Source organism: Oryctolagus cuniculus, chromosome 1 (genome assembly GCF_964237555.1).
Source record: "Oryctolagus cuniculus chromosome 1, mOryCun1.1, whole genome shotgun sequence".
NCBI classification, from domain to species: Eukaryota; Metazoa; Chordata; class Mammalia; order Lagomorpha; family Leporidae; genus Oryctolagus; species Oryctolagus cuniculus.
The window spans coordinates 31,798,618-31,814,098 of record NC_091432.1 but is presented as its reverse complement, the minus strand read 5'-3'; the positions used below and the strand labels follow the sequence as shown (position 1 = coordinate 31,814,098).

Here is a 15,481-nt window from a genome sequence, read left to right as displayed (position 1 = left end):
GTAGGTGGTGCCACAGCCAGCGCTGCACGGCCCAGACGCAGTGTCTTTCCCTCCCAGGCAGGGCGCAAGCAACCCCCGTCCCTAGACAGCTGGGCTACCCAGGGCAGGGTACAGGGGAGCCACCCTGGTGGCTTTGGGGCCGAGCAGCTCCTGCCTTCCTGTTGCGTGAAGGCAGTGTGAGGGCTCAGCATCACCCCCTCCCCCCGAGGCTCCTCCTCTTCTGCGATTTGCTAGCCCAGGGGACTTGCAGGGCCCTTGTGTCCCAGGGAAAGGGAGAGGCAGATGAACAAATGGGAGGTTTCCAGGCAGGCGTGGAGCCGCGTGGAGCAGAGGCCCTGTGGGGCGGACCCAGGGCGGGGGCGGAGACAGTGGGGAGAGGTGCAGGTGCAGCAGTGGAGAGAATGTATCCGAGGGGAGGGGCTCCAGGGAGAGCACAGGATGGGCTTTGGGAACCAGAAGTAGTGGACCCTCGGCCTGCTCCTCTGGTGCCCTTTAGTAACCTCTCCTATCTCCCCTGCCCACAGCCCTAGTGGTACCTGACAGTCCCAGTGGGTGCTGGGAGGCCCTGCCCCGTCCCAGCAAGCCACTGCCCCCAGCGTGTGCGGTCCCTGGGCTGCGGGAGGACCCACAGCTCCCTGGCTGACTGGTACACAGGCCCTATCTTTGGACGGGTCTCCAGGCCCAGCTCTTCTGCCGCCTTGGGCTCCTGAGAGGCTGTTTGGGCCCCACCCCCACCCCCCGGAACCATGGGCAGGTGTCCTGGCAGGTACCTGTGGCCGTGGGCGGCCGAGTGGCTGAAGCAGTTCATCTCCTCGTGGAGGGAAGAGGCCATGCCGTTAGCCTCCAGCATGCTGAGCAGGGGGTCCGCGCCACGGCTCAGCAGCAGGCTCACAAGCTCATAGTTCCCTGGGAGACAAGGGGAGGGTGACCAGGGAAGCTGAACAGGAGGGTGGGGGCGTCTCCAGGCCCTGAACCCTGGACTAGGAACCCCCAGGCCTGTCTGTGCTGGGCGGGGTGACATGGCGGAGGAATGCCGGCCACACTCTGCCCCTGGCACCCCACCTGGGCCTCCCTGCCCTGCTGGTCCTGTCGGTGCCATGCTCAATGCCAAGGGCAATGGGTGCGGTGAGGGGAGGCCCCCCTCCCCCAGTAGGTACCCAGCCAGCCCGGGGTGTGGGTGGTGGACAGAGCCCCATGGCTGTCGGCTGTCGGAGGCCTCTGGCGGGCAGGGCGGCTGTGTACCTACCAGCGGCCGAGGCGAGCTGCAGGGGCGTCTCGGCACAGCTGTCCTCCCCGCTGCTCACGGCCGAGCCCTCCACGTGGGCGCCAGCGTCCAGCAGCAGCTGCCGGGCACAGAGTGGGGAGGGTGCATCGTCAGCACAGCAGGTGCCAAGGGGCCAGGGGGCCGGGGGCCGGGGGCCAGGGGTGGGGTCTGTGGACAGGGCCTGAAGTTCTCTCCAGGCTCACTCCTGCTTGGGAACCTTCCAACTGCAGGTTACCCCCCTGAGCTCCACGTTTCTGGACAGTTCCACTCCTGTGGCCTGGGGCTGAAACTAAGCTCTGAGAACTCAGGTGGATGAACACAACAGAAAGTGTCACCGCCAGCTGACAGGGAGAGGCCGCAGGTGTCAACGTGGGCCAGGGAAGAGTGAGTGGTCCTGGGCAGGTACTTCCACAGCACCTCCTCCCCACTAAAAGCCCAGGACAGCACGTGGCCTCTTCTTATTCCAGCAAGGGCAGGCTTGGCCGGGGACAGATGGGCAAGGTGAACAGATACCAAGAAGTGCTGGCTGAGCTGGGCCTGTTTCTGCCCTGGGGCACGGGTGGTGACTGTATTACACTCATCGGTGACTTCCGGCTCCGGCTCCCCCTGTATGGCTGCTCTGATGGGACTACCCTCCTGGCCTTTCTGAGCCCTGGACAGCAGGTAGCTGGGCAGTCTAAGCAGAGCGTGCCCAGCCCTCACGTGGAGATCAGTCTCAGTTCAGGCTGACCTCCCAGCTCTGCTGCGGTGTAGGAGCAGGGCTGGCTGGCTGGCAGCTGGGAACTGGTGGCCCGTCTGCCTGTGCCAGTGTGGAGGCCGTGGAGGCGGGGGCCTGCCCGGCAGGATGAAACTGGGCACCTGTCCAGACAAGCCCACGGCTCAGCCCTGCAGGCCTCATCTGGGCTGAGGTCGGAGCTCTGCCTCAGTGCTGCAGGGGAGCAGGCGGGTGTGGTGGCCGGTGGACAAGGTCCACTCACTGAGTCCCTCCTGGGGGCTGGCATGGGGGTGGCAGTGATGAATCCTGGCCACAATCCCTGCCCTCGCCAGCACTGGGACCTCCTAGCTGGGAGGCTGTGAATCCTACAGACCCCGGTGGCCTGGGAATCGGGTGGTGTGTGACAGGTACCCTGCTGGCATGGGAAGCCGCTCCGTCCCAGCTTCCCCTTCTAGAACCACCACCACACCTTCATGGCAGCTCCCTAGGCCAACGCAGGTGACATGTGGCTTGGCTCGACAGGGGAGCTGTGCCGATCTGTGTTGTCTCTGGGGAAATGGGAAGTCTGAGCCCACTCACAGGGAGGGCGTGGTCCTAGGACAGAAGCTCACCATGATATAAAGCTGGCCCCAGGGCGGGGGATACACGAGAGAGCACGCAAAGCACAGGGCCAGAAAGATGCCCGGAGGTGAAGAGCTGGAGTGGACTGGGCACGTCTCTGAGGCGCCCCAAGAGAGGCAGAGATGCCAGGAGGGCGCAATGGGTCCCTTGTCCACTTGGACCTCAGCTTTGCTCCCTAAATCCCACACAGATCCTTATCCTAACCCTTTCCTTGGAGGCCACTCAGGTGGGTCTCGACCCTGCTGACCAGGTGTGCCCAGCCTTACTGCCCCCAGGCAGCTGCTAACTCAGGTGAGGCTGGGGCTGTGCCTGGGGTGCAGCCCACCTGGGAAGCTGAGGACACACGCTGCACATGGCGGGAGCTCACCTGCACCACGGAGATGTGTCCGTGCAGCACAGCAAATGTCAGCGAGGTCCAGTGCCGGCTGTCGGGGTGGATGGAGGGGTGCCTGGGAGAGTTACTCGGAACCTAGAAGACACCATAAATGATCACTGTTTCTTGGGCGGGTGACACAGGCATCTGAGCCAAGGAAGTACCCTCCTGGGATGGTGAATACTTTCTACAGTTGATCAATAATGTCTGCCTGGAGCTCCATGTGAACAAGGCTCAACTCTTGCTGTCTACCCTGGGCTAGCAATGGCAGAGGGGGAGCATTTTATGTCTCAGGAAGAGGCAGAGGTAGAAGTGTTTGGGAATGGAAGAGATGGCAGGGGATCCGGCTGGTGAAACAGGAAAGGTTCTGTGACACAGAATCATGGCCGTCCTCTCCTGCTCACCTCTCCACTCACCTCCCCCTCGGCTCTGGTGGACAGAAAGCCCAAGTGTTCAGTGGTGTGCTCTTTGCTAACAGTGACCTCCATGCACCCTACAAGCACTTCCAGTGCTTGGAGAGACAACCACCAGCTGTCCCAAACGCAGCACCCAGCACAGCTACCCAGACCCGGGGGTGATCTCCTCTGGCTTGGGGCCTGGTGCAGTGCCCTGGCACTTGCTCACCTGGATGTCCAAGTTTGCCCCAGCATCAATCAGCATCTGTACCATGGCTTCATCCCCGGCTGCACAGGCGTACATCAGAGGCGTCATCCCCTGTGTGAGCAAAGGCAGGTGTTAAACTGTCCGCAAAGAGGGCACAGCTGCTCATATCCCACAGGCTCGACCATCCCACAGGCTCGGCCATCCCTCAGGCTTGGCCATCCCACAGCTCAGCCATCCCTCAGGCTCGGCCCGCACCCACGCTGCTGGCTTCCTGCAGGAGCTATCCTGGGCCTGCTGGACAGATGCATGAGAAGGGTGGGTGGCTGGCACTGCAGGACACTAGCCAGGGAAAGACGGTTGCAAAGGCCACCATGGGGAGCTGTCAGCTTCGTGCAAGTTCCTGTCCCTCCCTGTGCCTCCATGTCTGCGTCTTAAAACAGCAAACGTCACTGATCTCACAGGGCTGCCTTAATTTAATGTGTTTGAAGTGCTGGGTACACAGGATGGCTGCTTTGATGAAGGGGTCCCTGGAGGGGCCGGTGCTGTGGCAGAGCAGGTAACGCTACCACCTGTGATGCTGGCATCCCATTTGGGCGCTGGTCAGAGTGTCCCAGCTGCTCCACCTCTGATCCAGCTCCCTGCTAATGGCCTGGGAAAGCAGCGGAAGATGGTCCAAGTGCTTGGGCCCCTACTCCCACATGGGAGACCTGGATGAAGCTCCTGGCTTTGGCCTGGCCCAGCCCTGGTTGTTGCAGCCATCTGGGGAGTGAGCCAATGGGTATAAGACCATTCTCTGTCTCTCTCTTGCTCTGCAACTCTTTCAAATAAATAAATAAAACTTAAAAAAAAAAAAGTTCACTGAATAAAATAACAATGCGCTCACCACAGCAGTGTCCTCTCTGTCATGTATTAACCCATTCCAGGCCCAGGCATGGAAACTATGGCGCTAAAGGGGTTTGTGTGCATTATCCCTTTATCTACCTGTCTGTTCCTTTAAGGAGGTTCCCCTTTATTTATTTCCAGGTGCAGAGAAGACAAGGGGAAATGACTGCCCAAGCTCACACAACAAGAGGTAGCACTTGGACAGGAACTCGGGAGGACATGAACTGTGAAGCCCATGCTTGGAGGCGCCCCCAAGAGGGTGCACCAGGCTTGAGCAGTTGGGGGGCCTGAGAGCTGAGCCCTGGTCCCTCCCTGGGCGGGGGCGGGGCAGCTCAGGAGGCTGCCTCCCTCTCCTAGAGATGAGGAGGGCACGGCTGTCACGGGTGGCTCCACCCCAGGTCTGTCTGAGGTTGAAGTCCGTGGACATCCATGCTGAGCTACTGGAGGAAGGCGACCCTCCCAGAAGAGCTGCAAAGCCCCAGAACCTGTGCTGACAGAGGCCTCACGCCCAGCCGGGCCACCTCCCAACCGCCCCCCTCTATCAGCAAGCCCCTCCCCCACCCCATCCTCTGTCTCTTTTCCCGGGATGCCTTCCCCACTCCTCTCTGCTCCATCCCTGCCCTGCCCTCCGCTCAGGCTCAAGTCAAAGCCGTCCAGCAGGAAGGCCTCCCTGCCACGCACGGCCCAGTCAGGTTGTCTGAGAAGGCGGCTCAACCCGCCAGCTCTCACCGCGCTTCCCCCAGGCCTCTGTGTGGGCTTGCCAGGCTTGCAAGCGAAAGGCCCTCGAGTGAGCAAATGGGAATCCCATGCGGCCAAGAGGCTGCATCTTCCAAGCCCAGCTCTGCCCCTGCCTAGTCGGACGACTTTCGGGAAAGCAACCTCAGCTTCCCCATCTGTAAAATGGGGGAACAGCAGTGATGGCATCACAGGGCGGCTGTCCTCAGGACTAAATGAATTAATCCAGGAAGCACTGGGAACCCACCCCAAGCGAGATGTCAGCTATTCGCGGCAAAAACAAAAAACAAGTCAAACACAGAAACTCCAGCTAAATTCCACGTAAAATGGCAAATTCTATCCCATTCATGCTCCATTTTACTCCTTAGCATTTTCCCTAACATACATTCTATTTTGTGTTTGTTTCTTTTTTAATATTTATTTGAAAGGCATTTACAGAGAGAGACAGAATGAAGAGAGAAAGAGAGAGAGAGAGAGAATAGTGCTTTATCTGGTGGTTCACTCCCTGAATGACCAGAACAGCTGGATCTGGGCCAGGCTGAAGCCAGGAGCCTCTCCCGGGTGCCCCATGTGGGTGCAGGGGCCCAGGAGCTTGGGCGGTTCACTGCTTTCCCAGGTGCATTAGCAGGGAGCTGGATCAGAAGTGGAGCAGACGGGTGCTTAGCCTGCTATGCCACAATGCTGGCCTGATATGTTTTGTATTATCAGTCTGCTCTCTGGAATGTTCACTCCAGGAAGGCAAGGGCTTCTGCGGGCCGGGCACAGAGCGGGCACCTGCCCCGCTCTCCTGCACGTGTTGGTGATTCTGATCCAGGGCCATCTATCAGCCTGCTCCCTGGGACTCTTTGCCTGGGCCTGCACCAGCACAGCCAGTCTCTGGGTTAGCACGGTGGGGCTGTGCCTCCACCCCGACTCTGGTCGCCCAGCCCTGGGAATTAATTACCTGGTCGTCCATGGTGTTCACGCCATCGGGGCCCAGAGCCTCGATGGCCTGGGTGATCAGATCCGTCCGCCCACAGCTGAGCATGCGGAAGCCCAGATCCTGGCTGAATTTCTCGGTCGCCGCCCGGGCATCCAGCCTCCGGAATGAGCTGAAACAGCATTCAGGCCTGCAGGAGAGACCAAGGCGGGGCTCGAGGGGGCTGTGTGGGTGGGCCCCTCCTGCCGGGACCCTGCCGGCCCCTCCTGCCAGGACAGGTGACACTGGGCCAGGACTGGGCAGTATGATCAGCTCAGCCGTGCATGGCCTGCACCATGCTGTATCGCATACTTCCATGTTTCTAGAAACCTGGAAGGAGGGTGCTCGGCTCTCGGGAGCCGCCCGCTGCCAGGAATCAAAGTCACAGCTGAAGCATCCGCTGGGGGATTTCCCCGAGGGGGAGGCGCCCGCCTGGGCTTGTGCTCCAGCCCTTGGCTCTGTCCCTTATGCACAGAGCAGGCTGCACCTCAGCCCGTGAGACGGTCACTGTGGCCAAGTTCTAGCTTTTTGGCTTTGCCTCTTTCCTCGAGGCTTCCTGGGGAGGACCGGAGATGGCAGGGCATGGCCTGGGATCCCACGGGCAACCCACTCAACCTAACCAAGGCAAGTCGCGGCTCAACCTGCGGTGACACAGGGTAGACAACCCATGTCCGATAGGCATGTCCATGTCCATGTCCGATGCGGCCTGGAGCCTTGGTTGGGCCAGAGTGTAGGGAGTTCATCTTCAGACCAGGGTCAGGTGGTTGCCATGAAGACAAAGGAAGCCATAACTGGGATTTGGCCAGAGGGTTAAAAAGTAAAAAGGTGCAAGGGTCTTCGAGGCCAAGGATGGCCAGAGGGGACCCTCTCGAGAATAGCATCTGCAGAGGACTCATCCAACCCAAGACAGGCACTTTGGGAAGGAAACCTGGGGCAGAGGCGCGGGAGCTACACAGTCCTGTGCTCCAACCGGGACTCGGCCGAGCTGCCGGCTGCGTGTCTGTGGGGAGGCCGCTGCTCCTCCCTGGCTCTCTGCTTCCTCATCTGCAATGTGGACACCATAGCCGCATCCTCTGCCAGGCTGTGGCCAAGACTAAGATCGTGCACAGAGACTCGGCATGGGGTCCGCGCCCAGGAAGTGCTCAAGAAGCTGGTGGCCATGGCAGGAAGAGAGGAAGGAGAGGGTGCACTTCTACCCCTGACCCCTCCATGTATCTCAGAGAGTCAGACCATGGTGAGCGTTCCTGCCCAGGACCCCCCGTGCGATGGCTCCCAGCACCGTTGGGCAGATGCAGCAGGTGCCCTTGGAGTGGCGTGCACGCCGTGCGGCCCCTGGACTCTGAGCATCCCCCAACCAGCTACCAGGAGGGAGCAGAGAGGGGCTGCGGGGTCCTCCTCCCTCCCCAGTTCCATACTTAAGCTGCCGGGGCTCGCAGTCCAGGCCAGGCAGCAGCAGCCGGGCGGCCTGCCGGATGTCACCGCTGTCCACGGTGAGGCTGCGGCGGTGCTCGGCGTAGGTGATGGCCACGCGCATCCATTCCATCAGCGGCGGCAGCAGCATGAAGGGCCTGCGAGGCAGAGAGAGAGGTCAGGTCGCGGACAGGGTGCACCTGGAATGGTGGAGGGGCCCCTTGGGGACACAGGTGTGTGTGGGGGCACTGGCGGCACAGCAGCAGCTGGGAGGTCTGGCGGCGGAGAACCCGTCCCTCGGCCCACAGCATCGTGGTCAGGGGCACAAGCAAGTCCCGTCCTGGGCAGTAGTGGGACCAATGGCCCTCAGCCACTCATGGGGCAGGGTACACAGCATGGGCATTGGGGTTTCCAGATGGTCCTTCCTGCACAGGCCAGAGACCCCCTGGGGGGGTGCACAGCAAAAAGTTGAACAGACCCAGGCTCCAACCCAGCGTCGCCACCTCAGAGGCACACCCTGAGTCACTTCACACGTGACACATGTGTCCCTAATTCTCAGGGTTGTCATCTATGTGCACCGACAGTCATTCCTTCCGCACCAGGGCCTGGGTGAAGGTGAGCCCTACAACGTCCTGTGCCTGGCCACAACTGCCCCCAGCCTGGTGCTCAGGGAGCCCTGGTCCCTGGGGTCCCTGTGGCACAGAGGACCTGTGTGGAGCAGCCAGGATTGGAAGCTGATGTCCAGCAAGGTCTCTGGGTTGCCAACCCTATGGGCCACCAGGGGGCGCCATTCACACGGACTGTGACAAGTGCCCAGGGCCTTATACGGCCGCTCGGGACCGCCCTCTCCCCCAGCTGAGCCTTGCCCCTCCTCCCACTTGGCTCTGATTCCACCGGGCCGGCTTTGGGGGAAGGGGGTGGGGTGGGGGTGGGGGCGGGGGCGGGGCCCCTCGCTCTGGAGGGAAGGTTCCTCTTGTTCTCGGCCATTCTGAGAGTCTGTTGGCAAGAGCCCTGGGGAGAGCCCTTCGCAGTGCAACAGCTCTCACGGTTTTGGAGGGGCCAGCCAGCCCCCACGGCCAAGGGACAAGGCAGCCCCGGAACTGGGCCTCTCGGGCTGTTTTCTCTGATGACAGCCCAAGAGCCAGCCTACAACAGGCTCTGGCCCGCGGCCCCGCCTCTCAGCCTTGCCACCCTCTGTCCTGCCTTTTAAAGCCAGCCGGAGAGCAGGCACCAGGCCAGGGGCAGGCGGCCAGACACACCCCGCTCCCTGGGAGCACTGGGCACACCGGCTGTCTCCTTGACAGGCAGCGAAGAAGGCCAACCAGGACAGAGATGCTGTGACCCAGCCACAGGCAATGGCTGGAGCCTGCCTCAGCTTGGGCCATCTTCAAAGGGACAAGTCCCTCACCTCGAGGGCCAAGGCCGCTTTGATTTCAGACAGAAGCAGGACCCCAGATAGCTGTGACCTCGGAGGTGGTGGTTCTCCTGGAAGGTGACTCTGGTGGTCTGGCTGTGTTGCAGTCACCTAGCTGGGTCACTGAGCATCCCAATGGCTCTGAGGAGGGGTGGCAGGGGGTGGGGGACACAGGTCTCACCAGCCCGGGCCTTAGGGATGCCTCGAATCCCACCCCACCCCAGCCCTGCCCTGCCTACCTCCTGGCACCAGGACGCTCCAGGCTACACACACACCCCACCTGCTCCCATCTGCTCACGAAAGCAGCGACCAGCTCTCCCCACTGCCTACCGAGATCCTATTCACCCATCAAGGATCAAAGCCAGTGCCACCTCCTCCCAGAAGTCTTCCAGACTCCCTCTCCAAAACAAACAAAAAGAACACCTCTGTATTCTTCAAAACCAGGCCCGGCCCAGGGCCTGACACAGTTAAGTCCTCGATAAGCATTTGCTGAATGACTAAGTGTACGTACAGGCACTCGGAACCTTCAGTGGGGCCTTGTAGTATCTCTGCCCAGAAAAGAACGTGGGATTTCCGAGGGTACGGGGCTGACTCACCTACAGGGGACGCCCGGGCTTTCTGGGGGAAGTTGGGTAGCCCGGGAAGGAACAAGAACTCATTCATGAATTCGGGCTGTGTGTCAGGTCTCCCTCGATTACGAGTGACAGCTTGAATTCCCCCCAATATTTTTCAGTTTTCCAGTTCTTACGTGACCCGGCGGGAAGACAGGCTCTGAGAACCGCTGCGCGCCTGCCCTCTGATCCACACAGGAGGCTCTATTTAAACGTTCAGCTTTGGAAATTGAGGTATGAATAGACGGGGGATCAGGAGTTTGCCGGCCATTCTTCCCCGCTGTGGCCAAAAGCCGAGACGGAGTGCCAAGAGTGGCTGCTAACCTCTAAGCAGGCGTCCCCTTCCCCACCATGCACCAGAGGAGTCTGGGAAATCAGGAAGTCCAATCAGATGGCATCTTCATTCTCCCGCCTCATACTTCTGACAGCTCAGCACAGGAGAAAGTGCAAGCTCGCTAACCCGGGCCTCTGCGGGGCACCAGCTCATTCCACTTCCACGCCACCAACCTAGCTGGTGATGTGAAAGGCAAAAAACTACATTTCCCAGAATCCTTTGCAGCTGGGGTTCTGGACACAAATTCAACTCCGCCATTAAGAACTAAGGCAGAGGTCACCTGGGTATCCTGTTTGTTATCATAGCAAACCAGGTCGTGAAGCTATGAGGTCTTTCTCCCCCTCCCCCACGAGAACATTCCAGTGTCCAATTCTCCCCCTTGCTGGGGGGCTTCAGAGGCAGGAGCGGTGGTGGTGAAAGCAACAGCAAAGACTTCTCAATTCTAGCTCCAACCCTGAATCGCAGCCCCAGGGGTATCTGCTCCAGCCCACAGCTCTGGGGGCAGCTTGGCTTGTTCTTGGGGTCACCCCTGGGGGCTCAGCCTAGCAGCTCCTCCAGTTTTTCTGTTAGTGCCCAATTCCCTGCATTAAATCCCTTCCTGCTTGGAATACCTTCAGTGGCTTCCGATCGCTGAACTGAATACGGATCACCGGATCACCGCTCTCAACACAGAGAAACCCAGCTCCTCTGACTCTCGAGTGTGACCCGTGGCCGCACACAAGGCCGGGCCTGTCCCCAGAGGGGCCGCTTCAGGCCTTTCCCCTTGGCCCAGCCCCCTCCCTGGCCTGGGGTCTGGGGGAAGTTGAATGATAAGCAGTTCCCAGGGCCTCTCTGTAACGTCCCCTGCACGCCCAGCCTGCACTGTCCAGGCTCCGCTTCCTTTCTGGCAATTTCCTCCAGTCCATCGGGCATGCCGAGAAGAGCCCGCCTGCCCTGCTGGGCGTTCTGGAAAATCCCTATAAAAACTCCCACCCGCAGGGGCCGTGGCTGTAACCCCAGGGTCACAGGGCTTCGAGGGGCAAGGTATGCGCTATTCCTGGGAGCCTGCGGCTCTGCTCCCTCCCAAGGAAGAAGGCCAGTCCTGCTTCCCGCCTTGCCTTCCACTCACGGCCATGCCACGGTGCAGACGTCTGCAGGCTGGATCCAGGCGGAGGAAACTCTCTGCTTGCTGAATTTCCCTATGGCTGAGTCTCATAGCTCCGAACGGTTCTCAAAAAATTTTTTTGTACACTTAAAAATGATCTTGAACCTCAGCGAGCTTCGGCCTGTGTGCTTTCTCTATGGCTACTGACTGTGCCCGCGGTGGAAACTGAGCAAATGTCAGCACACATGAATATGCCCACTCACAACCCATGCGCTGCCGCGGTGAGGACATGAGCACGTCACGTGGCCCCTGGGAAACTCCCCTGGACACTTGCAAGAAAATGAGAGTGCACAGGCAAACAATGTCTTATTAGGACAACGGCTTTGATCCTGTGGGCTCCCGGAGCTGGTCTCTGGGACCCCAGGTGTCCCTGGAGCACCACTTTGAGGACCACTGCCTTAGTCCTTAGCAGATGCCGTGGGAGCAACACTGCTCAGGGGCTGGTGGGCAGCTGTGGGTGAGGGGCTGGGAATGCGCCCTGGCGGTGAAGAGTGGTGATCGGTTTGCATCACACTCCTGGACCCCGTCCCCTGCAGCATCCTGGTTTCTTCCGTACAGCTGAACGAGCTCTGTAGCCCTCTTGGGGCTGTTTGCCTACTATGGAAGAGGTTAAATGGTGTGATTCTCTCCTGTCCCAGCCTCAGCTGCTCCATCAGCAAAATGGGTATCAAGTACAGAACCGCCTTCCAAGACAGCTGGAGCATGTACACAGAGCGCTTTACATTCCCCATAAACATAAACGATTATTACTAGTTTAGTAGCTGTTGAGAGAGAAAACACTAACAGCAGAAAAGGCTGCAGGAATCTGGCCCCATGAGATGCCTCAGCTGCAGCCTTGGTCAAGTCCAGCCGGCTCCCTGCCTCCCCTCCCCCCACCCCCGGCAGCGAGTATAAACATGCAAGGCTTGCACCGGCCTGCCAGCGACTGCCCACCACCCACTGCAGCCCAGCTCATAAAACAGAGCAAACAAACGCCACCACTATGTGGAGTGCAAGCTGGAAACTTTCCTGGCAGCGCAGGCTCTTGGCCTTGGCACTGCAGACTTGCACGGGGGAGCACAGAGATCCAGGGGCTGTGGGTCTCGAATGCGGGGGGAACCAGCCACTCGAGCACGCCCCACCCCACCCCCACTGATGTCTGTGCCCGACCTGAATAACAGTGCATGCACGGGCAAACAGATCAAAGGGTCATCAACTTTCTGGAAGCACGCGTCCCAGACATGAGCAACTCTTATCAAGGAGGGAGGGGCCGTGGAATCCACCGGTGAAACCTGGCTTCTACATGAAGAGCTTGGCAAATCTGACCCACTCCTTGTGTGGCCGGAGGAGGGACTGCGAGACGGGGATGGGCCGCACTCAGGGTGGCACAGCTGGCTGGGCAGAGATAGGGATGCCAGACCCAGTGGCTGTCATTCCGTTTCTCTTCCCTGCTCCCTTTCATTGCCTAGGTGGCCCTGATGGTATCGGGCCAAGGGTCTCATACGGTCCCTCCACAGGACCAGGCTTGCAAAAGCCATTTTTCCCTCCTTTAAAAAATGAAGGCGAATACGCTTAAGGCCTTGGTTTTAAGAGGTCCCTTCAGTCTGGGACGGGGGTGGAGGGAGGTGAGGAAGAAAAAACCAAAACAAAACACACAAGCCGTGCCCCACTCAGCAAGCCTATGATTTATTGGGATTACAGCCCCGTAAGCAGCAGCGTCTCAACAACATGGAACAGGAAACGCCTCCAATTTCCAGCTCAAAGCAGGCTCTGTTCTTCCTCGAGGCAGGCAGGGGCCTGGAGCGAGACTCAAGGTTGGCAAGTGGGGCCTGGGTCCCCGGGCGTGCGAGACAGCCGCACGCCTCTGTCCCCAGCTGGGCGAGCCCCTGTGCACCCACACAGAGGGAACTGGGTGCAGGCCTGGGCCCCAGGGCTGGAAGGGGTGCAGGAAGTGCGCGCAGCCCCAGGCTTGCTCTGCAGTGCCATTTCCCCAGCACTCTCTAAGCCCCACCTACCCCCTGGAGTCCAGGGAATGGTGGGACAGAGATCAGCGAGGGCTGGCCATGACTCTGCCCACCTTGAACCCCAAATCCTTCCCCTCACTGTGCCCCACCTTCGACTGGAGCCAGAACCAAGCACTGGGGTTGAGTGTGGTGATTCTCCTGAATTCACCCTGCTCAGACACACACGGCTCCTACACGCCCCCGGTCTAGGCCGGGGCCGGGGTGGCAAGTGACATGGTCAGGAATCTGCAGAGACGCCAAGCTGTTCCACAAACAGACCTCTCTGGAAGGTCAAGGTTGGCTCTGCAGCGCCGGCAGCTCAGGCCCTTGCCAGGTTTCCCTGAGTTCTGCAGAGCCACCGCGGCCCCGAACCAAGCCAAAACATCCATGTAGAATAAAACCAACATTGTGCCCCTGAAGGCGGCTTCCAGTGCCGGCACAAAGGAAGCAATTCTAGTCCGGCTCACATCTTGGACTAATTATTTTTTCTAGAATTGCTTGGTAAACCAGGATGGTTTGGCTCGGCTTGGAGTCGCAGTCGGGCACATTTCTCTCTTCAGACCCCCGGGCCTCTCTCACCCTGTCTGAGCCAGGCTGCGGCAGAACGTGGAGCTGACCTGGGGCCCAGTCACCACCGAGGCTCAGAGGGTCCTGCTGGAGTCCAGGCTTTGGACTTTCTGCAGGGCAAATGCACTGGGCTCGTTACATTCCTGGGCCCCAGATGAGAGGCGCTAGACACAGCTTGCCTGGATACACAAGAACAGGAGCGCGCTGTGATTAGCTGTGAGTTCTTCCCCCCCTCTCCCCAGTGCCAGGTTCAGTGGAGCCGGGACTGCTCATAGGAACACGGACGGAGCAGGTGCTAAGCACCCGCAACTGTCTAGAGTCCCTTCAGCCTGTGTCTCACTGAACCCTCATGCGGGGTGAGAACCATTTACCAGGAATGCTGGGAAAGAAGGGGTTCAGTTGTTCTGAGCTTGGCTGAACTCTGCATGGACTTTGCTGGTGGAGCGTCCCTAAGCTGCAATCCAAGATGCTCCACGATCCTGAACTTCCTTTTTATCGGAATGCAGCTTACTGTTGGGCGCCATGTCAGTGGAGGGTGCTCTAAAAGTTACAGATGTCACAGCATTTGGCACTTCTTTTGGATTAGGGACGCTCCACTTCTCCCTGCTTAGAAAGCTGGATATGCCCTCCCTCCCATCTACCCATGGGGAAGCAGGAAGTCGCCTGTCTACACCCTGCGCCTGTGCATCGTAAGCGGCTGGGCTGGCAGGTGAACTGAGTCCAAGCCCCCAGACAGTGCAGCCCCCTGCGGCTCAGCTTAGTCCCTGGCCTGCGTCCTGCACCTTGGGGATGAGAAGGTGAGTAGGCTCAGCGACCATCTGCTTCCCAAACCGGATCTCTTATGGGAGGGCACAGAAGTGCTGTTCCCCATGGTGCCAGGACAACCAGGCTGAGCCAGGTCTGTGTCAGGCGAAGCACAACATATGGTCACCACAGTGCTGGGGCACTGGGGCCAAGGGTCCCTCTGCCTGGCTCATGCTGTCCACTCTGGGCAGCGGAGAGTGTTCCTGGTCCAGCCACCCTCCAAGCCAGTACCGCATCCTGGTGCCCATGCAGCCTGGACCAGCTTGGAATTAGCGTGTGTGTGTGTGTGTGTGTGTGTATTGTCTGCTGTCTCCCCAGACCGCCACTTCTCAGAAGGCACAGTGCACTGCGGTCTCCAACATTCCCTTCTTCCTGAGCACAGGGGCCCCTACAGGGCCTCAGCTGTTCCCTTCACACACGCGTGGCCCCTTCCTCACGCCCAGAGCCAAGGCCCTGTGGCCACCAGCATGGTTTCAGGTGTCTGCTCTTGGCTCGGTGCTACTGGATCAGCCGAGAGCTGTCTAGGGAAAAGGGGGAATCTGTTTTGTCCTAACGCCTTGAGTTGGGCTTGGGTATCGGTGAATGAGTCTCCTTCGGAAAGAAAGGAAGTCATTTCCAGATAAAAAGCTAACAATTCCACGTGAGAATTTTCCAACTGGGAACAGCTCCGTGGGGACAGCACGGCTGAGTGAGAAAGGGAAAGGCGGGTATGGTCCCACGCCGAGGGGGAGGGCGCGCAGCACGGTCACCTGTCCTTGGTACCTGAGCCTGACCCCAGGGCAGCTGATGAGGTGGTCTGGTTCCAGTGGAAACTGCTCCCGGGCCTCCGCCCCTGCAGCCTTCCCCACACAGTGGGGCGGGCGCTGGCCTTGTGAAGCCCAGTGTACCTGCCCCGTTTCCCAGGCCACGGCACCCCAGTGTGTGGCTACCCAGAGGGCACGTGGCCGGTCCAGCAGGCTCACCTCCCACGCACCGAGAGCACCATGAAGTTGCCTCCCTCCACTGGCTGGGCGTGGCTCCCCGGCCTGCTGGTTGCACGTTACCCAGCCCTACTGCCGTGTGGC

The 15,481-nt window shown here is 59.8% G+C and overlaps 1 protein-coding gene and 1 long non-coding RNA gene across 2 annotated transcripts in view; one reads left to right on the top strand and one right to left on the bottom strand.

The window, feature by feature from the left end:
- The window catches only part of ABTB2 (ankyrin repeat and BTB domain containing 2), a 170,347-nt gene that overhangs the window by 8,200 nt on the left and 146,666 nt on the right, over positions 1–15,481 (bottom strand). Inside the window, exons 4-9 of the mRNA XM_008269616.4 lie at positions 7,567–7,719; positions 6,137–6,302; positions 3,598–3,687; positions 2,968–3,069; positions 1,247–1,343; positions 771–906 (exon numbers count right to left, since the gene is read on the bottom strand). Of these exons, the coding sequence (XP_008267838.1) occupies positions 771–906; positions 1,247–1,343; positions 2,968–3,069; positions 3,598–3,687; positions 6,137–6,302; positions 7,567–7,719 (744 nt within the window). The remainder of the gene's footprint in view (positions 1–770; positions 907–1,246; positions 1,344–2,967; positions 3,070–3,597; positions 3,688–6,136; positions 6,303–7,566; positions 7,720–15,481) is intronic.
- On the top strand, positions 8,505–11,853 carry LOC103351242 (uncharacterized). Its single transcript, XR_519000.4, has 3 exons — positions 8,505–9,441; positions 9,709–9,820; positions 10,538–11,853. It is a non-coding gene; the product is annotated as an uncharacterized lncRNA (long non-coding RNA).